This window comes from Mytilinidion resinicola (genome assembly GCF_010093595.1).
Source record: "Mytilinidion resinicola strain CBS 304.34 unplaced genomic scaffold BDZ99scaffold_11, whole genome shotgun sequence".
Classification (NCBI taxonomy): Eukaryota; Fungi; Ascomycota; class Dothideomycetes; order Mytilinidiales; family Mytilinidiaceae; genus Mytilinidion; species Mytilinidion resinicola.
The window spans coordinates 928257-954485 of NW_022985447.1; the positions used below are offsets into that span (position 1 = coordinate 928257).

The 26229-nt window shown below is 51.4% G+C and overlaps 11 protein-coding genes across 11 annotated transcripts; 5 read left to right on the forward strand and 6 right to left on the reverse strand.

Annotated features, from left to right (window-relative positions):
* Positions 1–804: 804 nt before the first annotated feature.
* On the reverse strand, positions 805–1428 carry BDZ99DRAFT_521472 (uncharacterized protein; the record flags this gene model as incomplete). Its single annotated transcript, XM_033725627.1, has 1 exon — positions 805–1428. One exon carries the CDS (start codon positions 1426–1428, stop codon positions 805–807), a length of 624 nt encoding a protein of 207 aa, XP_033575969.1.
* Positions 1429–3962: 2534 nt separating this feature from the next.
* BDZ99DRAFT_463849 (uncharacterized protein) lies at positions 3963–4813 on the forward strand. Its single transcript, XM_033720164.1, has one exon. The coding sequence runs from the start codon at positions 3985–3987 to the stop codon at positions 4597–4599; it is 615 nt and encodes a 204-aa protein (XP_033575970.1). The 5' UTR covers positions 3963–3984; the 3' UTR covers positions 4600–4813.
* A 677-nt stretch (positions 4814–5490) lies between these two features.
* On the reverse strand, positions 5491–6566 carry BDZ99DRAFT_521475 (uncharacterized protein; the record flags this gene model as incomplete). Its single annotated transcript, XM_033725628.1, has 2 exons — positions 5491–5744; positions 5810–6566. 2 exons carry the CDS (start codon positions 6564–6566, stop codon positions 5491–5493), a joined length of 1011 nt encoding a protein of 336 aa, XP_033575971.1.
* Positions 6567–6716: 150 nt separating this feature from the next.
* On the reverse strand, positions 6717–7615 carry BDZ99DRAFT_521476 (uncharacterized protein; the record flags this gene model as incomplete). Its single annotated transcript, XM_033725629.1, has 2 exons — positions 6717–6768; positions 7425–7615. The coding sequence occupies 2 exons, from the start codon at positions 7613–7615 to the stop codon at positions 6717–6719; spliced, it is 243 nt and encodes an 80-aa protein (XP_033575972.1).
* Positions 7616–8831: 1216 nt separating this feature from the next.
* Positions 8832–9497, reverse strand: BDZ99DRAFT_521477 (uncharacterized protein; the record flags this gene model as incomplete). Its single annotated transcript, XM_033725630.1, has 1 exon — positions 8832–9497. The coding sequence occupies one exon, from the start codon at positions 9495–9497 to the stop codon at positions 8832–8834; it is 666 nt and encodes a 221-aa protein (XP_033575973.1).
* Positions 9498–10211: 714 nt separating this feature from the next.
* On the forward strand, positions 10212–13479 carry BDZ99DRAFT_521478 (uncharacterized protein; the record flags this gene model as incomplete). Its single annotated transcript, XM_033725631.1, has 3 exons — positions 10212–10301; positions 10377–10661; positions 11905–13479. The coding sequence occupies 3 exons, from the start codon at positions 10212–10214 to the stop codon at positions 13477–13479; spliced, it is 1950 nt and encodes a 649-aa protein (XP_033575974.1).
* Positions 13480–16370: 2891 nt separating this feature from the next.
* BDZ99DRAFT_571847 (uncharacterized protein) lies at positions 16371–17039 on the forward strand (the record flags this gene model as incomplete). The annotated part of the gene is made up of 1 exon (XM_033728137.1): positions 16371–17039. Exon 1 carries the CDS (start codon positions 16467–16469, stop codon positions 17037–17039), a length of 573 nt encoding a protein of 190 aa, XP_033575975.1. The 5' UTR covers positions 16371–16466.
* Positions 17040–17702: 663 nt separating this feature from the next.
* Positions 17703–19182, reverse strand: BDZ99DRAFT_418587 (alpha/beta hydrolase fold protein-like protein). Its single transcript, XM_033716859.1, has 4 exons — positions 19125–19182; positions 18656–18931; positions 18392–18597; positions 17703–18335 (listed from the first exon to the last, which is right to left on the reverse strand). Coding segments are annotated over exons 1-4 (1026 nt in total). The 5' UTR covers positions 19126–19182; the 3' UTR covers positions 17703–17792.
* Positions 19183–19579: 397 nt separating this feature from the next.
* Positions 19580–21529, forward strand: BDZ99DRAFT_509404 (uncharacterized protein; the record flags this gene model as incomplete). The annotated part of the gene is made up of 3 exons (XM_033724404.1): positions 19580–19949; positions 20004–20817; positions 20875–21529. 3 exons carry the CDS (start codon positions 19580–19582, stop codon positions 21272–21274), a joined length of 1584 nt encoding a protein of 527 aa, XP_033575977.1. The 3' UTR covers positions 21275–21529.
* A 730-nt stretch (positions 21530–22259) lies between these two features.
* On the forward strand, positions 22260–23789 carry BDZ99DRAFT_477499 (uncharacterized protein; the record flags this gene model as incomplete). The annotated part of the gene is made up of 1 exon (XM_033722120.1): positions 22260–23789. One exon carries the CDS (start codon positions 22260–22262, stop codon positions 23787–23789), a length of 1530 nt encoding a protein of 509 aa, XP_033575978.1.
* Positions 23790–24063: 274 nt separating this feature from the next.
* BDZ99DRAFT_418593 (S-adenosyl-L-methionine-dependent methyltransferase) lies at positions 24064–25800 on the reverse strand. The gene is made up of 5 exons (XM_033716860.1): positions 25560–25800; positions 25458–25495; positions 25306–25397; positions 24435–25221; positions 24064–24373 (listed from the first exon to the last, which is right to left on the reverse strand). Exons 1-5 carry the CDS (start codon positions 25704–25706, stop codon positions 24343–24345), a joined length of 1095 nt encoding a protein of 364 aa, XP_033575979.1. The 5' UTR covers positions 25707–25800; the 3' UTR covers positions 24064–24342.
* Between the last annotated feature and the right edge of the window lie 429 nt (positions 25801–26229).

Sequence of the window (26229 nt, forward strand, 5' to 3'; positions counted from 1 at the left end):
ATCTGGGATTTGCTGTGGTTCTTATACCGTGGACTTCGGCATACGCAACATGTGGCCTTCCGTACTGCATCGAAGTTCCAGGAGGTGATTACCAAGAGCTAGGCTACTACGAGTACGACTACCTTGCTACGAATGCGTGGGGTTACGACCATTACGGCCAGGGTACAGCATCCTCCTGCGTGGCGCCTGGTGAGCTAGCGCGGTTCTAACGCCACTGGCGAATTAAGTAGAAATAGGACGGAGGGGGTCCTTTTCTAGAGTATATCTTACAGGCGCTGAACTTAGCCTGCTAAAATCACGGTACTTGGAGCCGTTATGTTCGAAAAATACCCCTCTTTAACCACTGATTTGGTGGCTTTGACTATTCACTAGTTCACCGGATGCAGAGAGATGCTCCAGGAGGCGTGGATGTCTATTTGGAAGGTGTGTTCGGTTCGTTTCGTTTTTAGTTCAGAGGCTGATTGCTTTGTCCTCGTTCAGTAAACTGGGCCAATTTAAGATTATATACGCCGCTAACTCCACCAGTGTTAACCACTAGATTACCTAGGGATGTCTCTCTGACGCGTGCAGGATGTTCATCCCGCCGCTTTGTAACTAGATCAGTATTTTAGAGGTGCTACAGTGGGATGACTGATCTTGGCTTTCCGCAGGTCATCCGCCCTAATCGTCTCATTGGGTTACAAATTAACTAATCACGGCATGCAGTTCGAAACTAGTAGTCAAAGGAGGCAATTCTCTATCGGCATTTTGGATTAGTGATGAATAACTCGCTTAGTCAGTCTATACGTGCATTCCCGACCAACCCTATCTCAACACCGTCTGCCACGAACACGCCCCGCTATCCCGCCACAACGCTTCAATATCGGGTGAAAAGGGGAAGAAAAACCTAGGCGCCTTGCCGTCATCTTCGATAAGACAACGTTTCACACTGTGGTGATGAGTGCGCCAGAACTTGCGGTACTGGCAGCCGACTTCACCACCACCTTGGGGGCATCTCCTGTAGCTATCGTCGATAGCCATGAGCAGATCCCACGATACCTTGTTGATGATGTCACCGAGCGCGATAGGTGTGTTTTGGGGGTATCTAGCCTCGGCCCAGCGAACAGCGGTCGCTTCAACCCGCTGCCAGCCAGCTTGAGTAATGATTGCTTGCGCCTGTTTCCAGCCAGCCGCGAAGTACCTCAAGAAATAGTCCCCAGGAAGGAGCTCAACACACCCCGTCGCAGCCGCCACCTTTGCAAGGATCAGGAACCAAGTCAGCTCTTTGGGCGATTTCAGGTCGAAGTCGTCGAGCTGCATCTGGACGAAGGTCTGCCCTTGTGAATTCTTATTGCTGGGATCAGCGCCGTACTCGAGGAGCAAGCTGATAGTCTTGACAGCGTCTGCGACACTGCTTCCGTTGATCAATACGGCCTCGACCATTCGCATGCCGACACTGTAAGGTTCCCTCAGTCTTGGGATGGCGTGGTAGAAGGGACTAGGATGCGGATTTACATTGCGTTCCAAGATGCATTGAAGAACCTCCGAATCGTAGGTTTATACCCTTCTCAGTCTTCGATTGCGTATAGCGTGCAACAACTTCAAAGGATATTGAAGTTATCTAGCCTTTCCACTTCCATGTCCCGCCGACACCTGCCCCATGTTCGAGCAGCGCTAGGGCGTTCTTATATTTCCCTGTCACCAAGGCGTAGGCCAATGCAGTGTACGGCTGCTTGCGCCAATTCACCGAGCGCATTCGGGTTGGCACCCTTCTCAAGCAACATACGGACCAAGGTGTCATCGTCATCGTCCGAGATCACGATAACGTGGGTCACCAGAGGAAGAGCTTTCGGGTTTCTATCCGGATGATCGTGGTTCGCGTTGACGTCGGCGCCGTACTTCATAAGTAGTCCGAAGACCTTTGGATCCTTGGTGAGATAGGGGAACGTCTGCGACCGGAACCGCATGTATTCCTTGTCTAGTTTCACTCCTACTCCGTTTGGGTCTGCGCCGTACTGGGATAGAAAGACCTTCACCAGCTTTAGCGTCCGCTTAGTACAGTCCTCGTCGTCCCTGTAATCGCCTTTTCGAATTTGGCGCTCCTCACGCGCTTCTAATTCAAGGGAGGATGTCAACAGACGACCAAGTGCCTTAGTGGCTTCCTTTGGATTCGATTTGTATGCACTCAGCTCTTCCGCCTTTTTGATAAAGAGTAAGGTTATTTCCGAGCAGTAGTACTCGGAGCTCATGGCTATACGATACAAGGGCCACTTCAGTATGTGTGCTACAGCCTTATTCGGGGCTGCCGGTAGGACCTCCTCGTGCGTAGCTAGTGGTAGAGCATCTTTGCTCTCGGCTAGTCGTATAATAACCCTCCTCGGCGGTAGTGAAACAGCTGTGCTCTAAAGAATGCATATCGAGCAACTCTGCGACTTTGACTACCAGGTCGCTCGAAAGCGTTGGAAGAGATGGCGGTGGCGTATCGAGGAATTTAGGGACTTTGAGAGAGACCTCCATGAGATTTAGGGTAGACATGGCGGATACCTGGTGAGCAGGACGCACTACACAACAAAAGATGGTGGTGTGTGGTTTTTGTGTGCCGGTCGAGTGCTTTGCTGGCCTTCACATAGCTCTAAAGACATATTGACAGCGGAGTAGGTGTTTACTGCTGGTGAATGTTTAACGTGGCTCACTACGGCAGATTCACGCTCACACACGACGTCTCCAGCGCTCCTTCATGCACCAATTTTCTTTCTAGATGGGCCTCGTGCAGCCTACTCTGCTGCTCCAATAAACAATTGCCTGCTTGGAGACCTTTCAACTTTACCATTCACTGCCGGAAAACACCCCAGGGCCTATAAAAGGCGCCTCGTCCGCTTAAGTTTACATGCTCCACACGATTGCACCACACACAACAACACTACCTACTGTTCGCACCTCACCAGATTCTCGGCCCTTACTATGCCTTTATCCGCACTTCCGAACGAGCTGATCCTCGACATTGGCGACTATCTTGATGACTATTCTTTGTTGCATTTCCTGCGCACCAACTCGCGATATGGCTTACTCCTCGAAGGCCAGCTCCACAAGCGCGCTATCGCTGATCGACCTACAACCGGCTTAGGTTGGCCATATGCCACCATGCCTGCAATAATCTGGACTGTACTTCATGAGAAGCTAGATCTCTTGCGATACCTGTTTGCCCATGGCATCACCGGAATTGAAGACGGCTCGAACTCCAGCACCAGCCAGCCAGATCTTTCCGAGTACTTACGTCCTATACTTCCTTGGGAAACGAGGTTCATGAGCCCATCGGGCTCAATTGCCTTGGACCCGGCTCAATACCCTGTTCTCCAAGGCGACTGGCCTCTATACTTCATCGCCACAACGGTCGGATACGCTTGCTCGGACATCACTCTCTTGTTCGTTGAAAAAGCGGGAGAGCTTGGTCGCATGAGTGCGTTCGAGGCGACGAGGGTCCTGGAATTTGTTCTCACAAAGTTTCATCGCCCAGGAATAGCATATCTAGATCCGAAGGCGGTCAACCTCATCAATGTCCTTATTTTAGAGTATCACGCAAATGCTACACATCCAGCATGTTCCCAAGGAATAGAGGGCCTTCCATTCTTGAATCGCCCCCAAGATCGACACGTGTTCAAACTCCTTCTTCAACTTGGAGCCAATCCCTACTATCAGAGCCACGAGTACTTTCCAACCTTACATCATCATGCCAAGCACGATAGGAATGACGATCCAACACTGGTCCGTCTCCTGCTCGAGGCTGGTGTAGATCCAAACCTATATCCATCAACAGATTACGGCAGCCATTCAGACACGGCTATCAACTTCGCTCTAGCTAGCAAGAACCTGACGATTGCGACCACGTTGTTGGAATTCGGAGCAGCTGTCAGCAATTTCCAAGGGCACGATCTTAGCGCGACAACCCTATTCAAAGCCATTACCTGCGACCCACCGCTCAGCCGTCTCGATGTCCATATCGAATGCATGCGTAAGCTCCTAGAGGGCGGAGCTAGCGCAAAAGGCCAGGAAATCACAACAACGGGCACCTTTCGGACCTATCTGGACCTAGCGCTATCTTGCGCATGCAACATCAAGGGCGGTGTTACCTGGGGCAACATTGCATATGGGGTTGCAATACTCAAGCTACTGCTTGAGCATGGAGCCGACCCATTCACAAGGGACGGAACTGACAGAGACCTCCTCGAGAGGTGCATACACGTCAGGATCCCCAACAACGAGCACATTAAACGGGCAGCCATCCTAGCCAGGGTGGCTACAGACATGAACCTTTCTACACTGCTGCCCACGGAATATATCCTCCAAATCATCGCGTCGATACTCCTCAATATTCAAACAAAGGGCAAGTTATACCCAAACAGGGCTCGTTACACGGGAAGTGATGTAATGTTGGCTTGGAATGTGTTCGGACTGGTCTTGGATGCCTACAAGAAGATGCCGCCGCAGTTGGCGGATAGCAATGCTGGAATCAGAAAGGCACTTCAGGAGATTGAGGATAAATGTCATGAAGGTTTCTGGAAGACGCACGGAGATGAGTTTCGCAGGTGTGAATACCAGGCCATGTATGTACAGCACCGATGAGCTGTTGAGGTTGTGAGCGCGATATCTACGCGACTGCTTGGGGCAGCAGTGTGGTATGAGAAAGGCAGCCGGGGGTTGGGGCATCTGGTGTTCAGAGCTACATCATGGCCTTCATGGAGCTGTTCTCACTTGTACGAGTGGTTGGGATACCTCTTAGTTATGTAGCTCTTCAAGGCTCCTTCATGTACTGTAGCTGACGACCACACAAAGAAACTATACTTAACTGTAGCCGCCTTGCTTGGAAAATTGATGTGATTGAATTTTCATTAAGACTTTGTTATACATGTGAAGAGACATCCACTAATGTAGAAAACGCTACGATCTGACACTACATTTATGGGACACCAGTTTGGGCACTCTTTCATAAGATTGCTTGGGGTACTCCTATGGACTTTTCAAACTCTCATCACGATGTAAAAGTTAGTGAACGGAAATTAGGCTACCGTTTAATCCTTTGACTAAGTGGACACCAGTCAGCTAGGCTGATCCTCACAGTGGCGTCGAGTGAGCAAGAGTGGAAGCTGTGCAGTGGTTGATTGCTGGTGAAATGACGAGAACTCTAGGCTATTATCCGTATGGGAAAGGAGGTGTGTATAGGGGCTTCTAGAGAGATGTGGTAGTGATATGTAGTGACGTATGACGCTAATGGATAGTGATACATCCTGTTAAAGTGAATCCTTAATTGTATTCGATACGAAGGGCAGAGCCTGTATATACTTAGATACTATGGAAATACGAAAGTAGTTTGGCACGTGACCGAATAGACTCTGCACATCATGTGCCCAGGAGTGTCAGAGTGATGTGTAGCTTCCAACATATTCGTGTGCCCGGACTTATGACCTAGTACTGCTGAAGTAATATCGACCGACTTCACCCTGAACCTCCGAAATGTCAAGTTCTGTCAGGCACATTCCCACCTGCATGCGATTCAATAACATCTTTGATGTCGCCCTGAACCCACAGCTTCGTATGTGATTTTCCCAAATTGGAGGGCCTTCTCAAGCTCAACGTCGCAGCATCAAGCTCAGACGGGACCTTGATGTTGAAATCGTAGCCCATCATGTTCTTAACGTATATAAGTGAGTAGTAATGGGTTGCCCATGCATACATATCCCATCGCTGAGCTAACACGAATGACTCGATTGCTAATATGTCTGAGCGCTTTGTCAAGCCGCGGTACATGTACTGGAGAAAAATGTCATCCGCTGACAGCTCCGGCTTAGGCTCAGCTTTTCCGCCTTGTCGATTGGCTCCCGGGATACAATCGAGAGGTCCTCGGGGAATGGATAGTCGTCCTGCACTCTCAATCGGACACTCTTCAAACTCCACACCGAATCGAAAAGGCTCTGCGCCCAGAGATTTTGGTCCTGACTAGTGCTTTCCATTTCTCGAAGCCGACTCTCCGCCGCCGGTGGAACATGCGTCTGAATTCCGATATACTGGAGGTTTGTCATTCTCAGATACATACAAACTGAACTCCATAGTTTGCGACCTTGGTCCTCGACTATCTGCCAAGGCTTATACCCGAGCTCTACGATCTCCAGTGACGGTATGTTTTCCAGTGAGGTCTGGGGACTGTCTGTGAGGAAAGCCAGCACGGGATTAGGCTCCGAAAAACCCAATCTGAAGTACACATCGAAACTAAAGATGTTCTTGGAATAAGACACTTCGGAAGCTTCAGAATACAGTTGCCGATTGGCCTTTAGAAGATTCATTTGTGGGGTGTCGTCCCCACGAAGGTCGTCGTGCCCATGATACAATGAATAGGTCCGAAACCACTGTTGGCTACTTGCAAAACGGTTGTCATTCCAGGTCGTACGGGAGATGGAATCCGTGACAGTATCGACTTGTGGAATACAGAGACATTCCCGAACGAGCGCAAAATGGTAGATAAGATCTCGTGGCTCGCGGGGAAGATCTAGCAATGGGAAATTGTCCATGGAAGTGTCGAGAGTCGTAGAGGCCATTTCGTAGTGGGCTTTGACGATTCGATCTCCGTTGAGAGAGGTGATGCAGTGCCTTAACAGAAGTCTGTGCACACTTATTCGACGAAGTCCGAGGCGCTTCGGTGCCTTATCAGAATTCGGATGAAATGTAAATGTCCAGTGAGTGCGAATCTAAGCGTTTTCGGTCGCTTCTGATCGGGCCACGTTGCCGCTGTCCGGGGTGCTTCAACATGTTAGCAAAATTCAGCAAGAGGCTCCGGAATCCTGGACTAAAGGGGGTGCACAAACTTATGTGTTAATACTGTAGTTGGATGGGAAGCTTGTAGAATTCTAGGATGGTGTAGTGGAGTTGTTTGATGATTACGGTGGCTGTGGAGGCAAAAATACTTTTTTGTGGGCAATTGGATGAGTACCATGGCACCATAGCACTGACTCAAGTAAGCGTTCTAGTAGGATGGACACCACACATCATGCGAGAGAACAAGGTTTCCATCAGGTATGCAGTACTATGATATAGGTTTGGGCATCAACAATTGTTAAATTGAGTGGGCAATCAGTCAAGGGCCTTCGGATTGACGCCAAGACTTCAATCAGTTCAATGAACTATACAATTCGTTGGTTGATTTTTAGCCCTGATTATGGCCTAATACTGTACGGATCACGAAGGACGCCTTTGCATGCCTGATAAATCAAGATTGTGGGGAGAATGGGTTCAATTCATTTACCTAATGAGGATACAATTTCGGTTACGTATCCGGGGGAAGGCGCATTATGTTTACCATAACTTGTTTTGATGCTTTTCACAGCAATATATTACTAAAGGGCGAGAAGAGGAATCCTGTGCTGCTTTAATTACCACACTCGAGGAAACAGCATTACGACAGGACCTGGTTGAGGACCTCGTCCGCCGTGAGACCTTTGAACTTCCAGTACCGCTGCCAGCCATTATTGGAGAGGAACTCCCAGAAAAGTGGCCTCCTCTGCTCGAGGTCTTGCTGGCTCATTCCTGGAAGAATGTCATCCGCCAGCTCCTTTATTTGCTCGTGCTTGGTTTTGAAGACGATGGGCATCGTACGCAAGCTGAAGACGCATAGTCTTAAGCTTCGCATGCCGTGAAGATGAACTGTGGGATATTGCGATAATAGAAGTCGGTCGGGTCCTCTCGAGCAGGTTCCAGATCGTAATGAACCAATTTTTTTGGTAGCACATCGCCTGTATATCCGTTAGGCGGTGAGTAGATTAGGTGGTTCTACTTGGAGTTGCTGGCATAGTAGCTGCCTACATGCCTAGCCAGTTACAACTTCTACAGAGAGGGGTTGGGGTACGGTGGCCTACCGTGCCTACCGTGCCTACTGCTGTCTCTAATTAGTGCTTCTGCCTACGCGTACAGTCACTTCCTACGTAGTATATAGTTTGGCCTTCGGGCCCCCGAAATAAGACAGAGTTCACGTCAATTTGCAACCTGAGTGTTCTTGTTAGGGTTTATGGGCGGGGAGATAGCTCGTATGTGGATGCTTATTTGGAATTTCCGAACTACGAACTCCCCGACCTTCTCGTCCACCTCGTCAGCTTGTTAGCGGACGTCTCAGACTCGATCCTTGCATCGCTCGCAACGTCGATCGAAAGTTTGCTCCTCCAGGATCTTCGAGGTGAGCGGGAATTCTGGATCGCAATGTCCGTTTCCGAAGATGAATTTCTCACAGGTCGAGGCTTCGAGCTTCTCATGGTTGCAAGCAAAACTATGCTTGATGAAATGGCACATCCTTGTGGGTGGAGGATGTGTTGCACGTGCTGTGTCTTGGGAAGGCTTTCTCGGAAGACTGCTGAGACTGTGGTTTAGAACTAGGGTCTCGGAATGGTTCTGGGGAGGAAAGATGAGGAGATGAGGGAGTTGGAGATATGTTCATATTGACACGGATGGATCATGAATCAATATGGATTGAGATGAATTGTGGCTTCACATGACTACATTGAATAAGGAAAGCCTCGGTGTCTTCGAACAATATGTCAGGATCAAATTGGTGACCAAGGTGCAAGGTAACTCCAGAGGACTTCCACAAGTGGAGGTATAGTTGATATTACGGTACATAGGTTGTATTGGGAGAAAGGGAAATTTTAGGGCTTACATTGGAAGTTCGAGATTTGAATTGATTGCACGGCGCAAAGTTATTTTAATGTAACCTTAGCGTAGAAATATGGGTATGGTTCTTAGATAGTAGAGTATCGGAGGAGAAGAGAGGAAGGTCTACGTTTCTCGTAAGAGCGCAAGCCTGGTAGAAGTCAGAGTTAAGGTAAGACCCTATGAAAGATCTCATCTTCGGTCAGCCCCTTAAACATCTGACACATTTGCCAGTCATTTAAGGCGAGAAACTCAAGGAAGAGCCATTTTCTCTTCTCCAGGTCTTCTGGACCCATTGCTGGAAGCGTACCGTCCGACAATGTTTTCAGTTGAGTGTGCTCGATTGTCGATATCCTGTGAGAATCATAGGATATTTGGAGCCGCATATGAACTATCTTGGCCGTCCAAGTACTAATAAAATGCGGCACGTTACGTGGGTTGAATGCATCCGGGTTTGCCCTAGTGTAGTCTTGATGGTAACGAGTGAGAGTCTCTAGAAGCTCGTTGCCAGCATCGTTGATTGGTGCGAACTGGAAAAGCCATCTTCGCCGACTGTCTGTTGGGGGAAACAGTGCTCTAGCATGGATGCTAGTTTGATGTTCGCGCACTGCAAGCCCCAGAGCCCGTTCATCGATCTCTTCGGCCTGCCGGAAGAGATCTCGAATCCGGTCTTTGCATTTCGAGCAAGGAAGATCTACATCCTCATTCGGGAGAATGGGGGGATTGATCCCGTGGCAGCGAGGTCCATCTCTTGTGGGGTAGAAATGCTCGCAGCGTACCAAGTGTTGGGTCTCGTGCTTACACGAGAAGGTTTGCGGGGTTAGTAGGCACATGGTGGTTATATGGTTGGAATGTATCCAAAGAAATGTTGGATAAGGTAAAGATGAGGAGATTGAGTTTGAGAGTTGCTTATATGTAGATACGGAAAGATTGTAGGCTAACATGGACATCATACATTGTGAAATTAGCATTGGGATGAGCAATGTGAGGTAGCGTTGTTAATTGAGCAATGCGAAGTAGATGATACTAATGTTGGCGAAATCGGTATTGAGGCAGAATTTGGCAATCTCTAGTTGCGATTTCATTGTAAGGACAAATGAGTCAAGTACGAATTCTGATCGGTGAGAAATAGTATAAAGGATCTGTTAAACTGGCGTATAATCGATGTTTACTTCGAAAACTGTAAAAAGCCTGTCGTACCGAAGTTGCCATGGGGCCTGCTCGCCCGCTTTCGACAATATCCACCAGATCCACCCTTCTTCAGTGGACAGCTCGACCATACTGGGACATTGTTCATACTCGATATAATCTTGTTCATTCTCCAGGCTTCGTTTAGTACGAACAAAGGGCAGTTCGATCTCGATGTTGGGTTTCTGCACAATGTACCACGTAGCGGTATCTTAGCGATCTGAGAATCTGCAGTATAAAAGCGTAACTTCAGTCGCAGTTTTGTGTACCATCATAAACTTCAGCATTGACTTACCACAATTCATCGTGAAGTTGATCGCATTCTCGGTATTCCCCCTTCAGAATGGTCTACGATAGATATGCCGCTTATCCGTGGAAACCACGCTATCCATCGCATTCTAGCAGCTCAAATCTCAGATATCGAAGCCACCTGGGATCAAAACTACCCGGTTCGTAATATGCCTCTTCATCTTACACAACTGTTCACAGGGCTTCGATATCTTTGCATAACTGAAAGTCATCAGGAAGAAGCGGGCATTTGGGAGGACATGTGCGAAGGTGGAGCGAATCAACACTTCTCGTCCGTCGTAAGGATTCTGAAAGGCGAGATTCGAAGGTACTGGGATGCCCTAGAAAATCCTCAAAGCGTCCCGGGAGTCCTGCTGGATGTGGAGACGGAGAACATAGGTCCAGATCCTCGGATTGATGATATTTCGACACCAATGGTCTGCGACAGTATGAATATGGAAAGATCGGATTCGCAAACGTGCGTCATCTGCTACGATCGCTACACAAATGATCACCCGACAGTAAGACTGAAAGGGTGCGGTCGCGCGATTGGCAAGCCATGATGCAAAATTGGATTCTAGGTCTTCAAGAGCAGATCCATAGCTGTCTCTTGTGCCGTTTCAGCTTGATGCAGCCTCGTGAGCGCCGGATGAAGCTAGATTAGGTAGACGAAACGTTTCGAGGAATGATCGCGTCGATTTCTTGCCATCTCTGCCTTTCCGAGCAGTATCTCTTTCAAGTTGCCGACTTGCTGCAGCCAATACAACCTTTCGGGATCGACGTACGCCAGGTATTGCTGGACTTTGTAGATGCCGAAGGTGACGATCTTCGGTTTGAGGGGTGAAGGGTTCGCGTTATCGTAGAACTTGCAGGCAGCGGAGAGAGATGTGCTGTACATTATCAGAGTATTTTAATATTAGAACTGGCCATTCAGCATTTTGTTTGCACCCTGGATTAGTCGATTCGAAGTAGCCGTAGTTATAAAGCTTTGCAGAGGCTTTGTCACAGACCTGTGCTTTGAAACACTGCAGATTCCATAGTCGGTTTCAACTGAACAAAGCGTAAGACCTTTTAGAAATCTCATGTTCGGTAAACACTACACTGTGCCATTAAGTTTGGGCACTCTTTGCATCTGTTTGAGGTGTCGTGTCCCGATAGGCCATCTAACCTCAAACTAGGATCTAAAAATCGACTTAATGGATACAGGGCTACCGTTTGGCCGACCGAAGACATGCTAGCTGGGGTCCTCCTTACAGTGCTGTCGAGAGAGCAAGAGTGGAGCCCGAGCAGTGAGGTCTCCGTGTGCCCAAACTTGTGACCTAGTACTGGACTTCTAGGAGCACTTCAACCAAGAGCCCTTATTGGCTGGCTCGAAGTCTGCCGCATCTTATCCAAACAGCCGTACGCAAGCTTTTGGTGGTTCATTGACGAATTTTACCGGTACGCCCCCGGGTGTACTTAATCAAATGGTATCTCTATATCACCTTCGTGGGTTTGTTCGTAGAGTCTCTGCTTTTAGATCAACTAGGCGGCTATGACAGTTAGACTGACCTTGATGACTTTTCATCTGATAGTGGATCAAAACGTCTTGGTATCCACGCTTAGTGGGCTTCAAGCAGAGTGCAAAATGATATCACCTTACATTCACTCTGATGAATCTTCCTCCACTTCGTGGCATGAACATCCACGACTAGTCTCCATACAATCACCTTCCCAACCAACAAAGCACCACCTCTTTAGAGTGTTTAACCTCACACCACGTAGACCTCACGCCACGTAGTCCTCATTCAAGCGCCGGTATTCGGAAAACTGCAAACCGAGGCGAGCATGGAGTTTCAGGGACCCGTGCATCTCAACGAGGAGGGAGAATCTAAGCCAGACGCATCAATAAGCAACATCGGGGAGGACTGGAATGCTGTTATCGAGGGCGCACTGGAACGTCTTCAGTGGGTCGATATAGAGCCGTTGCCAAAAGACGAGCTTCTAGACGGTGATATCCACCCCATGTACCGACTTTCAAGGTGGTCGCTCGGGGTTGACGAAAGCTCGCTGAACGAACCGACGCTGCGGTACCTTGATAGTAACAAATACGCGAAAGACAGGGGCATGGTTTGGGCCAACATGAGGGTGGTTCTGCGCCTAGCTACGCACTGGATAACACATGACGAGTTCTTGGGGTTTTGGGTGCGACTGCTTTGCCAGAGTGTGGGTCCGGATGCAGACATCGATGAGAACTCTCCCGGCATAAACGAGAAAGTTCGCGATGTCTTCAGCAAGATGGCAACTAGGACCCATCTTACTTTCGGGACTCATTTCAACAACGATAGTGTCTCTCCGTGGAGCTTGCCATGGGGTTGTACCCTCCGACACCCCGAAGCTCTCCGGTTCATGTGGCATACTACCGGAGAGAACTTGCAGAAGTTGAAAGGGCCAGTGGAGGTAACAAGACGCAACAGCGATACCAACTACTGCGCTCCGGTCATAGCGCTACATGCCTGCTTCCGGCACTTCTTCTATCGAAGTCGTGATGAGTTTGCTAGGCTGCCTGCCGCGGACTCACTGAGAAAGCAATTCAAAGCAGCTATCGTGCTTGTGCACGAGACGGCACACGCCTTTTTTCAAATAGCAAGAGGGAGACCGGACGAGGAACCTCTGGTCTTTCCGACAGATATTGCCGCCGAAGTTGGCTATTCGTTTGAACAATACATATTCAAAGGGCAGATTCACGTCGCCGGCCGATGGTGTCAGAATAAGACGAGGCTGACGATGATTCCCTGGGCAGACCGTTATAGCCGCAGCTGTCGCAGCGTGTTTATATCTCCCACTTGGGCCCAAACTTGGTTTCGAAAATCAACGTGGGAGGAGGGCACGTTTTTTACGTTGAGTAGATCTGGCCAGCTGAGACCAGGGTTCTTGCTGCAAGATCCAGTACTGGAGGGGTTGGAAATAAAAGACGACGCCCTGGACGAGCAGGCCAACGAGATAACTAACTGCGTCATTCTAGAGCATGGGAAAAAAATCTCTTCTCATAGCTACCGGGGCCCTCCAAGACCAGTCGGGAGTTTCGGGCATCTTCGGAAGCCTTTGTCGTTACCTGATGGTGTCGATGAAGAGTATCTGGAAGTCAGTGGACATATCGCCAGACATCAAGACAAGGATGGATGGACTGGGATTACTCTGTTCGAGAATGGTAGATTCATTACCTGCTTGTGGGAAGCGGATCCAGACGGACTTGTGCGAAATATATTCGATCCGCAGATTGACAAGGACTTCAGAACCCTTGACGCCAGATGGAAAGCCGGAGAATTCGAAGTCCCAGGTTTGTCTGCGTCATCGTAACGCGCTACGCACGTAGACAATCTGTGAATAGGCTTCAGGATCTAGCAGCTTTGGAGGTGTAGGTGTATAGCCCTAGACGTCTTGTATTAAGCGGTTCATGAACTCAGCGACGTGGTAGGAGTGTGCTGCACATTTTGATAAGATGTTGGAGGCCTCCTGGGGGCACAGGAGCCTTTGGGCAGACGATGTCAAGGTCTGCATAGGCTAAACTAAACAGTATGAGTAAGATGTTGCATGACATTCCGTTGCGACCATACAAATCGTAGACTCTTATAGATTCTCTTTTCCAATAAGCATAACGTGCTGGATAGCTTCTGGAGGGTATAGAATTCGGAGATGTGAATGCAAATTTCCGGAGGCCGTGAATTGGATCTGCACAATTGCATTTCGGCAGGGTTCAGATTCGGGTTCTGACTTAAGGTACTATAATTTTCCTACCCAGCGAATTAGCAATCAAATACATCTTCCCGGGGGCTGTTTGAGAGGACTCTTATCTCGCCATAACGTCTTTCAGATATCTGAAACGGTGTTGATGCACCCATGACAGTGACAAGACAGTATGGAAAGCTATTGTGAGACATTGTCCATTGGAGCCGAATAAACACAAATGGAGAAACAAATCTGCTTACGATACTTAGGAATATACATACCAGCGAGGCCTAATCGCTTATTGTGTATCCTAAAAGACATCAATACATATATTTTTCCGTACACGTGGTATCCCTTCGCTACTGATGATCGTCCGGGAGTTATTAACCAACTTCAGTGTAGCATCAAGAACTATGAGGTGAATTTGGAACGAAAGCACCACCACTTATCAAAACCAGAGCTTTTCTCTGCAACCCTGCCACATCACACCACCATCTCAGTCCGCAATATCAAAAATACCAACCACCGATCCAATATCAACACCGCCTCCAGTCACGGCATCTTTCAGCATGAGCGACCACACGTCAAGGCCCATTCCCAGGAAGAAAGTGCGTGACATAGCAAAGATAAAATCAATGCTCAAGGGGTGCAAAGAAGCTCCACAGACCTCCGAGCGACTCCCACTCACCGGCTCAATTCTCAACAACATGATCCGCAAGCACAGCATGGTAGGAGAAATTCCAATTGTTCAAGAGAGCCAGCTTCTTGACAACGATATTGATGACATTTTCCAACGCCGTAATTGGGTTCTCGGAATCGACGAAGAGAACATCACGGCCGAGGAAGACGGGCCCTTGTTCAAAGTCGACGAAGCAAGTGAAGCTGAGTTGGACATCCTATGGGAGCAGATGGTCCCTGGGCTCCGTCTCGCAACAATACTGATTCACGATGTCTCGGCACCGAAGTCTTTCTGGATTAGGACCGTTGAGGTATACAAAGACGTCATTGGTGAAGAATACGCCAACATGACACTGGAAGAGATAGTGACGGCGTTCTTCGATCTTATCAGAGGCAGGGCCAAATTCTTGTTTACTTGGCCATGTGGGGGAGCTGATATGTCCACAGCTCAGAATCCGAATCACAAGAGGCTAGCTACGCTAGAGCACAAGGGACTCAGGTTGCAAATTGACGTGAACTCTGTCTTATTTCGGGGGCCCGAAGGCCAAACTATATACTACGTAGGAAGTGACTGTACGCGTAGGCAGAAGCACTAATTAGAGACAGCAGTAGGCACGGTAGGCACGGTAGGCCACCGTACCCCAACCCCTCTCTGTAGAAGTTGTAACTGGCTAGGCATGTAGGCAGCTACTATGCCAGCAACTCCAAGTAAGGGGGTTCTCAACTCGACCATGGACGGCAAGCCAGCCGTACTCAAGTTCCACAATGGCCCGATAGGAATTCGATCATTCTGTTGGCCTACGATCAGCTTACACACCGACTTCCAGAAGTGCTTCTCTCTATGTCACCAAAAGCGGTTAACTAGGGACCAACAGCTGAGACTAGAGTTCCAATTCGCGGTTTCCATATGCCACGAAATAGCCCACGCCTTCACAATGATGTGCGGCGGTTTCCGGGCTAGTGAGAGGAGGGTGCGGCCAACGGATCCTGAAGCAGAGGCTGGCAATGCCTGGGAAACGTTCGTCTTTGGTGGCCTAACGAGGGAGTTCTGCTCATGGGCTGGCCCCTTTACTAGTCCACTTTACGCACACTCTTGGCGGGCTCCCGAAAGCACCTCGGTTTTAACGAAATTCTTTATCCCGATGAACTGGATCCAGCGCTTGTTCCTCAAATCTACATGGGACTACGTCGAAGAATCGAGACAAAATGGGTTTTTGGACTATGGATCCCTCATGGCTGTGCGCTCTGATCAGTCTAAGAAAGACCGAATCCTGACACTGACCGAAGCCTCTTTTCCAAATATTGGCTGGCTGGCGTACTCATTGAAGGAACACGACGTCGTGGTCGAACAGCATGGGGAAAAGTGCGATAGCGAACCCAGCAGGGTTGCCAGGAGTACATGGTTTCCAGATTGAGTCAATACGGAATTAGTCAGCACCATAGCTGCGCAGTCGTTATGAAGGCCGGTCGTTAAAAAAAAAACTCATTACAGTGTAGGACTCGAGTGACTACGAAGATGGGCCAGGCTGGTCTGCGGATTAGTCTTAGCTCACCGACAACTCTGCCTACGCTTGCGTCTCTTTCAATACAGCTTTCCATTTTATACAATGGCATTAAATCTTCATGTAAACCTATACTAACCGTTTCTTCTTGTGCCGTGCACGTGATGTCTATTCAATATCGTTGGCCGACCAGAAGATAGAAGTTAGCATTCATTGTAACGCCACGAAAGAGTCCAGTGCTTGATATTATGCTTTCACCATAGAACAAATTGCGCATTCACTTACCTCGTACGATGCATATAATCTTCCCTCGTGCGAGTGTTCAACAGTCACAAACTCTTCCTCAAACTTTAACACCACCCCATCAACCCAAGTCTACAAAGCTTCATCTCACCCACCTTCCTAGCCGTTGACATCCCGAAGGCAACACACCCAACCATGGACACGATGTCTTCGCATCGCTTCTGCGAGGCGGCTGAAGAAGAACAAGTGCCAATCAAAACTTGCCCCGTGGAGACCAAGAAGCCGCAAAAGGTTACTATGCTGCGCCCATATACCGGGCCGATCCTCAACGACTTGCTTCTCAAACACGGCATGATAGGACCAATTCCGCCGGTAGACGAGAGCGACCTGCTTGACAACGAAATCGACCCGGTGTTTCAGCGAAGCAACTGGGTGCTTGGTGTTGATGAAGAAAATATAAGCAACGACGTGGATGGGCCTCTCTTCAAGCACGACAAGGCTAGTGAAGTGGAGATGGATAAGCTTTGGGAGATGATGATACCCGCATTCCGTCTCGCAACAATGCTGATCCGGAATGAGAAACTACAGGACTTCAGGGTCAAGCGTGTGGCGGCCTATAAGGATATGATCCCAAAGGAGTACGCAGACCTCTCCTTGGAGGAGGTAGCGCGTGAATACCTTAATCTCCTTGCCAGCAGACTTACGTTCATGTTCTGGGCAGGCGATATGCATGCTGCCGGAGCCACTTTCTGGAACAAAACCATGTAAGGCGTTCCGCGATGAAAGAAAAGGTCTACTGAGCGACAAACTGAAAATCGCTTTCTGGAGAGTCCCCCGAGTCGCCTGTAGTGGGCTTCAACATAAACACTAAGCGTTGTCTCCTGCTGGCACATCAAGAGCGGTTAGCCGGATACCAGACGCTAACGCTCAGCTTCAATTCGCGCTTACCCTCTGTCATGAGCTCGCTCATGCCTTTCATAAGATCTGTGGGGGATTCAAGACTGAGGAGAGGCGTTGGCGGCTTTGTGCCAAATGACGTTGACGGTATTACCCTTGTAAGAGGAGGAGCGCGCTTTGAAATCTATGTGTGGTATTGGATAGGAAGGCGATATTATCAAGAGATATGGTCCTAATGGCGAATGGCTCGATTGAGGTGGAGTACGAGAGTGGTTTAAAGTATTGCCGACGATGTAGAGCTGGAGAAACGGGTGGCGTGCACCAGGAAGGGCCGATGCGGGGCTTCTTTGACGGAATTTTGGGAAAGCGTACTCCACTCGGAATACCGCCCTAGGGAAAATGACTTACAGAGTCTCTTAGTAGGTCCAAGTTATACAACCCACTTAGAACGACAAGCGCACATCTGGTTCGAATTCCTGATAGTGTGTTGAGAGGCCCCTACCATTAGCAGTGTATGACCCACAGACCTAGGATGAGATTATTTGCTTTTGACTTAGACATCGAGTCGTTGATCTTGAAATATAATTACAGCGGAGCTATATAGTCAGCTTACATACCCACCGTCTAGAGGCGCGATTTCACCCAGTCTTCCACGATGACATGGCTCTTGCCCTTCTCCTTATACCCGAACATGACATCGAGGATCATTTCCTCATGCGCAGAGCGTTCCGTGATGGCCGTCGTCACCTTCCCGCCCGCACCACCGAAACCCTTCTTGAATCGCGCCATGAATTCTTCAATTCCTTCAATCAGGACCTCATCTGCCCCGCCCCAGATAAGCACCTCATCTACTACGTTGGCAACGCCCTCCCAGAAAGACGCTGGAGCTGTTACCGGCTCCGAGTAGAAGTCGCCGGCGAAGGGGGAGTCACTGCCGAGGAAAGCGGCGGACCAGAGTCGTAGCACGCGGCCGTCGAAAGCGTCCTTCTCGGCGTTGGTTTCGAATGATGAAATGAAAGTGTTGAAGGAGACCCATGGTGATATTAAGAAAGTGGCGTGGAATTTAGAGGGCAGGGAGAGGGTGGGCACTGCAGGATTGGGATGGGCGAGATGGGCGAGCACACCAATCGTGAGATTTCCACCAGCCGAGTCGCCGCCTAGAGTGATCTTTAAGAAGTTAGTTATGTTATTCCTGCATGCAGGGTCGCTACGTCTGAACATACGTTTGCTGGGTCCCGCTTCTCGGTCTCAATGAGGTGTGTTAGAAGCTCGATTGCCTGGGTCAATTGAGTGGGGTATTTTGCTTCCGGAGCAGTGGTATATGCTAGAAGTAGGACAGCTGTGTCCCGTCCAGCGGCGATACAAGCATCCTTCATGTCTGCGAGGAATTTCATTTGGCCTGCATTGGCAGGCAAAACGTACCCGCCGCCTATAAGAGCAATTAGCTTCCACTCTTCAGCCAACTTCATAAGCGGACTCCCGCTCACCATGGAAGTAAACTATTGTCTTTTGCGCATTCTTGTTTCCAATCCAATGTGCTTGTGTGCCGCTCGGTAGCGTGATGGTATCCGGTGCGAAGCCACTGTCCTTTGCAAACTGTATGTACACGTCGCTGGTCCACGGGTTCATATATCGGAACTGGGCGAGATTTAGGGCGCCTAGTTGCGACCGCATCATGGCAAAGGTGACGTCTTTGAAGTAACTAGAGGCCCCCTTCTTCCCCTTGAAGGGTGAGGTCCCGAGGCGGACGACCGCGGCGGCCACTGTCAAAATTCAAGATTAGTATAGGCTTTAAGAGTAGAGACAACCAGGCACGAACTTGCGCGGAGGGTAATGGAGGCAATGCCTATCTTGCTAACATTTTGGACCTGAGCGTCCGACATGGTGATGAAGTGTGGTGAAGAGTGAGGGATGAGAAAGGCGCAGAGAGTGAAAGAAAAACGTAACTTACCATCATCGGCAATGGCTACCTTTAGCTCTGTGATTAAGGACCTGTGCTACCCGGCGGGCGGTGTTGCTCGCAGGAATACAGTATCCGAGGCAAGAGGCCCCGCTTGTGGAGGGCTAGGAGCTCATGCACGGAAAGCTCTTCTCCACAACGAGGCATCGCTAAACGACAACCACGCTACGCATCATTCGAGGCTGTATTTGCGCCTTCTGGCCGCTGTTCCCTAATGAAATAGGTAGATAAATGCCCATTGTGTCTATAAGATATAGTTACTCTCGCCGCCTTCGCAGCTTTTCACATGGTTATGATCCGGAAGCAGATTCGGATCCGCTGACTCGGAAATGCCAGCCCCGTGGGGTAGAGTGCAACTGAGAGAACAGGACATGAGTCAGGCGCCAGAGGGCTGCTGTATACTCTGACTCTCAAACCCAGACCGTCTGCCCCGATCACCTTGCCCCGGAGTATGGCAGAAGAAGCGGATACGTCGACGCCTTCGGTAACCTCGAATGACCCCAGTGGCGCTCCCGCGAAGAGACGGAAGACTGCGCAGAATCCTTCCTCGCGCGGCGTCGCCAACCTCACTCCTGAACAGCTCGCCCGAAAACGCGCAAATGATCGCGAGGCCCAGCGTGCCATCAGGGAGCGCACGAAAAACCAGATAGACCGGCTCAATGGCCGGATTCGAGAATTAGAGTCGCAGCAGCCGTACCATGAGCTCCAGGTTGTCCTTCGCGCGAAGGAGGCTGTTGAGCGCGAGAACGACGACATCCGCAAGAGGCTGGCATCCGTCCTGACCATCATCCAGCCCATATTGCGCGCCCAGGGCCTCAATGGTGTGTATCAAGCTCAAAGCGTTCACAAGAAGCTTGATGCTGATGTTTCCACAGATTTAGCTGCTGCTGCGGAGCGAAGCCCATTACCCATCCCTCCGCCCCCAGAAGCAGGCTCCCAAATCTCCCACCACCTAGATCGCGAGTATCAGCACGACCACACCCATTCTCAGAACGGCATATCACACACGAGCGAGGCCCCAAGCGCGCAGTCACCGGGAGCTCAGAGCTCAAGCAGCAGACCATGGCCTTTTCCTGGCGATCCTCCAACTAGTAACGTCAGAGGATGGCCAGGGGCCATTCCTCCCTTTGACGAGGAACGGCATAACATATCCCAAGATATGGGCTATGATGAACGACTTGGAGTGGATTTCCTGCTTGAGGGCAGCCAGAGAATGAAATTGGGGACGGCGAGTCGTCCTGCTCAGCACTCCCCACCAGGCCCCATGGTGCTTGGCCACCCCGACCACATTATGGTCGCTCATTCTACCCTACCGCGAAATATTGAGCCAACATGTCCACTTGATGTAATAATGCTTGACTTCATGGCAGACCGACGGCAGCGTGCCGCGGAGGGGGTGCCCTTGAAGACCTTGGTTGGCCCGCTTTACCCCAACTTTACCTCGCTAGTGTATCCGGATCGTCAGATTGAGGCTCACCCTCTCTCGAAACTTTTCACGGACATCTTGCGCACGTTTCCAGATATCTGCGGGCTTCCTGAGCAAGTGGCTGTGGTGTTTATTATGTTTCTTGTCATGCGATGGGAAATTGACCCCACGCAGGAAAACTACGATAGGCTACCAGAATGGGTGACGCCCAGACCAAGTCAGCTATTCACTCCTCATCCATGCTGGATGGACAATCTGCCATGGTAAGATGGTCCGACTTGATTCAAATAGTTCATTGCTAACCGGCGCTCTTGTTACAGGCCACGACTACGTGATCGAATAACAACTGCGCAACCCTTCACGATTTTCGACACTTTCTTCATTTCTTACACAACCACCATCTCTCTTAACTGGCCATATGAGGCCCGCGACTGCCTTCTCCCTATTTCATCTGCAAAAGCCGCCTCAACGCCAGGCTCCCAATTCTCCGCCACGTCTCCGTATAGCACCACAGCCCACGCGGGCTCACCGCCAGGGCCACCAACGCCTGGGGGTGCGGCGAGCACGCCAGGAGCTGGCCCAAAAGATGACGACCATTGGCTCATCAACCCAGCCTTTGAGAGTCATCTCCGGAACCTGAACAATTGGAGTTTGGGACCTGCCTTCCGAAAGGCCTTCCCACACTTTGCTGAAACCGTGAGGATTAAAGAGGGCCGCTGATGTAAATGTGGACAGCAGGAAAGATATATTTATATTTGGACTCTGATTTGGAGTCATCTAATTTAGTGTTCTCTTATGGTGGCGCTCTGGGCACAGGAGTCTCATCGCAAGGTTAAAGGGGTGGCATAAATTCGTGTGCATGGCGCTAGTCTGTACGATCTGTTTGTGCGATCAGTTTCGCTCTCAATAGGTTCTATTTTTCTTTACAATACCACCCTATGCGCCATCAACGCTATAATAATGTCCCAGGATTTCAGCCATTCTACACTTTCATGCCACTGTCAAGGGTGCGTCAGCACGTTTTCGAAATTCGACAACTAACGTAGTTGATCACTTCCAACTGCCTTCGTCCTTTCCCCTATTCTCCTTTGCCTCAGAAGACCCCCACATGAGAGATGCACTCCATTTAAGCTCGTGGGCTTATGGCTGCGCCTGCTTCGTCTATCGTCCCTTCCTAATCGGGTGCTCAACCTTAATTCCACATCCCCACGCTTCCCTTCCGCTTCTCGTCCATCGCCAGCATCTTGGATTGCCAACGTCGCTTTCATGGCATTGGCCTCAGCGTTTTGTCTTCCTGCGTGGCGTCAGTACTTTCGTTCGTTGCCCACAAAGCTGGATTCTTCAACCCTCAGAACCAACGCGACGTGTGAAGCGGCACACCGCCATTGCTACTACGACCTTGCCACCGGTGATCAACTTACAAGAAGTTCCCGCAATCTACAAGGTTAAGCGGCGCCGGAGCCTCTCCTACGGCGTTCCTCGATGGACGAGTGGGTACAGATGGTCCAGAAGCGCAAGAACCTAAATAAGGCGGCAGCTCGGGAGAGGAAGCGGTTGAGGTCAGAAAGAGAACAAGACGGGATACCTCAGGGTGCCGAATCGCACACTGGTAGTTATCTCATTTGTTTCTTTCGTCAGCAGGGCTAATAGCGTTTGTGTACTCTCAGCATCTACGACACAGCCAGCCTCCAGTTCTGTTGAAGCTATGTGGCCTCCGAGACCTGCTCTGCCGTCCTATGCATCTTCCTCGGCCAACCTGGCCCATTTGGCTGCGGAGAGACCGACGAGCCAACCTGCGACGCAAATGGATGCCGACGCCGTGGACGCCGAGCTGCCTGCTAGACCGACGAGTCAGCCTGCGACGCGACTGGATGTCGATGCTGTGGATGCCGAGCTGCCTGCTAGGCCTGCTCTGGTTCCTTATGCGTCTTCATCGCCCAGCTCGAATGATAAAACCGTTCCAGCGGTTGAGGAAAGCATCTCGAACCAACCTGCGACCCAGCCGATAGCCGATTCTGCGCCCAGCGTTTCATCTGCTCGAGCTCGTCGGTGGGCTTCTTCGTCTGACGGGACGTGTGACTTCATGGTAGCCGCAGGAACCATGCCAAATGATCCATTATCCACACCCATAGCCAAAGGAGACAAACCACTAGACCCCTCCACCATCACGCGTATTCTACCCTCTCCAGAAGAACTCGAACAACATGTACCCATACCACGCGTTTCCATACCCCGTATATCTATCCTAGCATCCTCCGACCCACCCACCGCGACTCCAACGCCCTCCGAGCCTCTCCCACCTACCAAAGGCACCACCGTCCCAACATCCACCGCCTTTGAGACCCCTACACCGCCAGCGCCCCCAATCCCCAGCTCGCTCCAAGCGCTCTGGACGACCCTAACCGGCGACCAGCGCATCCGCCTGATCACCGCCTGGCTCGAAATGGCGCCGACACCACAGCAACGGGCTATCTTCCGCGCACTCCTCGCAAACCATGTCGAGCGCGTCGAGCAGTTGTCCTTCGCCTACATGACCATCGCATCCATCGAAGCCCTCGACCCCACCCTAACCGTCACCCAACTCCCGCCTCAACCCCACCCCAGGACCCTCGTGCACCCCCCGCAATCCCCCAACCTCGTCGACACGACCATGCTGGACGTCTTCACCCCCTCCCCAACCGCCACCGCCTCAGCCACGGCTACTCAACCCACCACCTCCACCTCACCGCGCACCTCCCCGCCCCAACCTCACCTCTCCCGCTCCCACTCTCACCCCCCATACACCCTCCTCTCCCCCCCGACACCGCCCCGGCGCCACTCGCGCTCGCGCTCGCACCCGCAATCCCCGCCCTGGAAAGCGTACCGCGTGCTGGGCATCTACCCCTCGCGCTCGCCGTTTGAGCCTATCCGGTCTATGCGCGTGGTGGAGGAAACGGAGCTCGGGGGCTATTTCGACGGGGGAGCGTCGAGCACCGGGCTGGACGCTGAGGCGGGAGGGTCGAGGGTGAGGCTGCGGCTTGCAGGGACGAGGATGGCGAGAGATGAGAGCGGCAGTGGTGGGGATAGCCCTTCGCAGCAGATTTACGGGGAGGTGAAGATGAGGGAAAGGGGGGAGGAGGGGCCTGAGGCAGGGGATCAAAACGCGAGTCCGCAGAAGGAGATGGTGGAGGAGTGGTCGAGTCCCGGGGCTATGATACCGATATCGCTATCGTTGGGGGGGTTGGTGTGGTGGTGAGGGTCGACGACGGGGTTGTGGGAGGCGTGAGTATAGGGCTTGATCGGTTTCCTCCCCCCCTCTTGGTCGTCTCTTCCTTAGATTTGTTCTCCCTCCTTTGATGTCTCTGCCTATTGATAGCTGTGTAGTTCCTAATTCTCTACACCCTTCCCTCATAAGTCTACACACATCTTTCTCAAACAACAGTCGGCGCGAGAAATAATATTAGCCTGTCACACCGAAGCAATTAGTCATCTTCACTCACACAACCATCTCTCATACAGTTTCTCAGAACGTGGTTATTAGCAATAGTTTGGATTTTAGATTTTGCTAGATCAGCGAGTTATTCGCGATACATAGGGGTATTGATTAAAACGACGACGAGGAGGGCATCAGGTCGTGGGGAACGTGGGCCTCGTGATTATGCTTTTTTCCTTTCTCTTTTTTGGTGTTTTACAGCCGCGGAGGATGGCAGGCGGTTCTTGGAGGAGAGCAGTTTTTACTCAATCCTCCGTTGACGGGGTGGGCGAACGGCGTGTGGAGTAGGCGCGTCAAGGTGGGGGAGGTGGAAGGGCTATTCGGGTCTTCGGCCATATACGAAGCGTCTAGATTAGACACTGTCAGTTTGTTGTCTCGAGCGTATCAACCCAGAGGGGGGCAACTCACATGCTCCAATACGCATGAATATCCCGGTTCATGACATCCTTCCGCGCCTCCGCGACTAACACCTGCACCTCCTCCTTCTCCCACCCCAGTATCCGCGTCAACGGCGCCATCGCCAGCGCCTCGAGTGCTTCCACAGTGTTTTCCCGGCTCCACAGCCCCATCAGCTTCATCTTCTCGTCCTTGGGCCACGTGTTGATGGGCCACTTGTACGTCTCGTCCGTCACGTCCACAAACCCCGCGTCTATCATCCGCCGCTTGTGCAACGGCGCCGCAACCATGGAGCGGCCGATCTTCTCGACGGCCTCGCAGATCAGGTTCCACCAGCGCGCGAGGCTGCACGACGGCGGGTCGAGCGAGAAGCTGTCGTCGTCGCACTTCAGCGTCCACACGTCCTGGTTCTCGAGCCACCCCCCGGGCCGCAGGTTCGCGAAGGCGGCCGCGAAGAATTTCGGCCAGTCGGCGAGGCTGGCGACCATCATGCGGCTGTGGATCAGGTCGAAGGCGTGGCGGTAGTGCCATGTCTCCTCAATGTCGTCGATCAGGAAGGTGAGGTTCGGGGGCACGTCGGTGGGCTGGATGGGGGAGAGGTCGATGCCGATGACTTCGCAGCCCGGGTGTGCGTCGGCGAAGTCCATGGCCCAGATGCCGGTGCCGGTGCCGACGTCGAGGCAGTGGAGGGGGTTTTTGAGGGGAGCGAGGCAGGGGGCGCCGCCGATGGTCATGGAGAAGAGCATGTTTTGCAGGTCGAGGCGGTCCATTTCGGAGTCGTCGTTTGGGAGGATGTATTCTATGGAAGGGGGAGGGGAGGTTAGCCATGGGGATCGCGATTGGGGGAGCGATGAGGTGGCTCATATGGAGGGGGAATACGCACTCCCATCTCGATACGAATGATATGTGCGCCCATTTTCCTCGCGGAAATGTTGTATACTCGACGTCAACGACGCGGTCCACGTCGAGCTGTTGCTGCAGGGGAACCGTTAGATCGATCGCAGTCGTTATCCCTGGCGCACCATCTCAACTCACACTGAACCGGCATATGCGGAGTCGTTGTCGGAAGAGGTCTGGAGCGCGCATTGCGTTAGCATCGGCCTTGTACGTTTCTCGGCGTGCCGCGGAGTCCCTCACATCCAACTCAATATCCTGGTTGTGCTCAATGTCCGTGCCATCAGAGATATCGACGTCGCCAGCCGTCGTGTCACCCGCCTGCGGTGGTGGCTCGAGCGGGGCATTCGGGTTCGCGAGGCCGTCGCCGCGGGAGGAGGACGACGCCATGGTGGTGAGTGCAGTCGGTGCTGCCGCCCTCGGGCTGGTGTTGGGCGGATGAGGCCACTCGGGATGGAAGAAGAGGAGAAAGGCGAGTGGTGTAGATCGGACGGGTGGAGCAGGGCAGCGATTGATCACGCCCCGATCTCGGTTCGCTTCGCGGTTCCTCTCGTCTGTGGATGCCCTCTCGATGCGATGTGGACGCCGAACAGGTGCTGCGAGGGTGCGGCGAGGGTTGGCCACGCGGAAAGGCCAGGGGACGTGTGCCGCGGAAGATAGCGCACGCAATGCGGCGGGGAAGCTGGCCCGGCCCGCGACGGTGCTGTCAGTGCTGAGTGCGGAGAATTCGGCCCGTGTGATTGGCTTGGAGCCGGCATTGGTCCCGGGCCGAGAGCACTTGTGCACCGCGGTCCCGGCGCAGCTGGGTGCTGTCCACTTACAAGGGGGCTACCTGAGCGGGCTGCCGGCGCTCCCTGCAAGCGTCTCTGTTAGTGCTTACAATCGCCACATCGCCACATGAAAACAGTGCTTA

Excerpts from the sequence above, each read along its gene's own strand:
- BDZ99DRAFT_418587 (XM_033716859.1), bottom strand. Across the intron at positions 18,598-18,655 it reads GACAATAGTTTACTTCCATG|GCGGCGGGTACGTTTTGCCT; the intron begins GTGAGCGGGAGT and ends TTGCTCTTATAG. Across the intron at positions 18,336-18,391 it reads AGAAGCGGGACCCAGCAAAC|ATCACTCTAGGCGGCGACTC; the intron begins GTATGTTCAGAC and ends AACTTCTTAAAG.
- BDZ99DRAFT_463849 (XM_033720164.1), top strand. The coding sequence starts at position 3,985 with ATGCGTAAGCTCCTAGAGGGCGGAGCTAGCGCAAAAGGCCAGGAAATC.
- BDZ99DRAFT_418593 (XM_033716860.1), bottom strand. The coding sequence starts at position 25,706 with ATGGCGTCGTCCTCCTCCCGCGGCGACGGCCTCGCGAACCCGAATGCC. Across the intron at positions 25,496-25,559 it reads ACCAGGATATTGAGTTGGAT|ACCTCTTCCGACAACGACTC; the intron begins GTGAGGGACTCC and ends TGCGCGCTCCAG. Across the intron at positions 24,374-24,434 it reads ATTCATGCGTATTGGAGCAT|ACGCTTCGTATATGGCCGAA; the intron begins GTGAGTTGCCCC and ends TGTCTAATCTAG.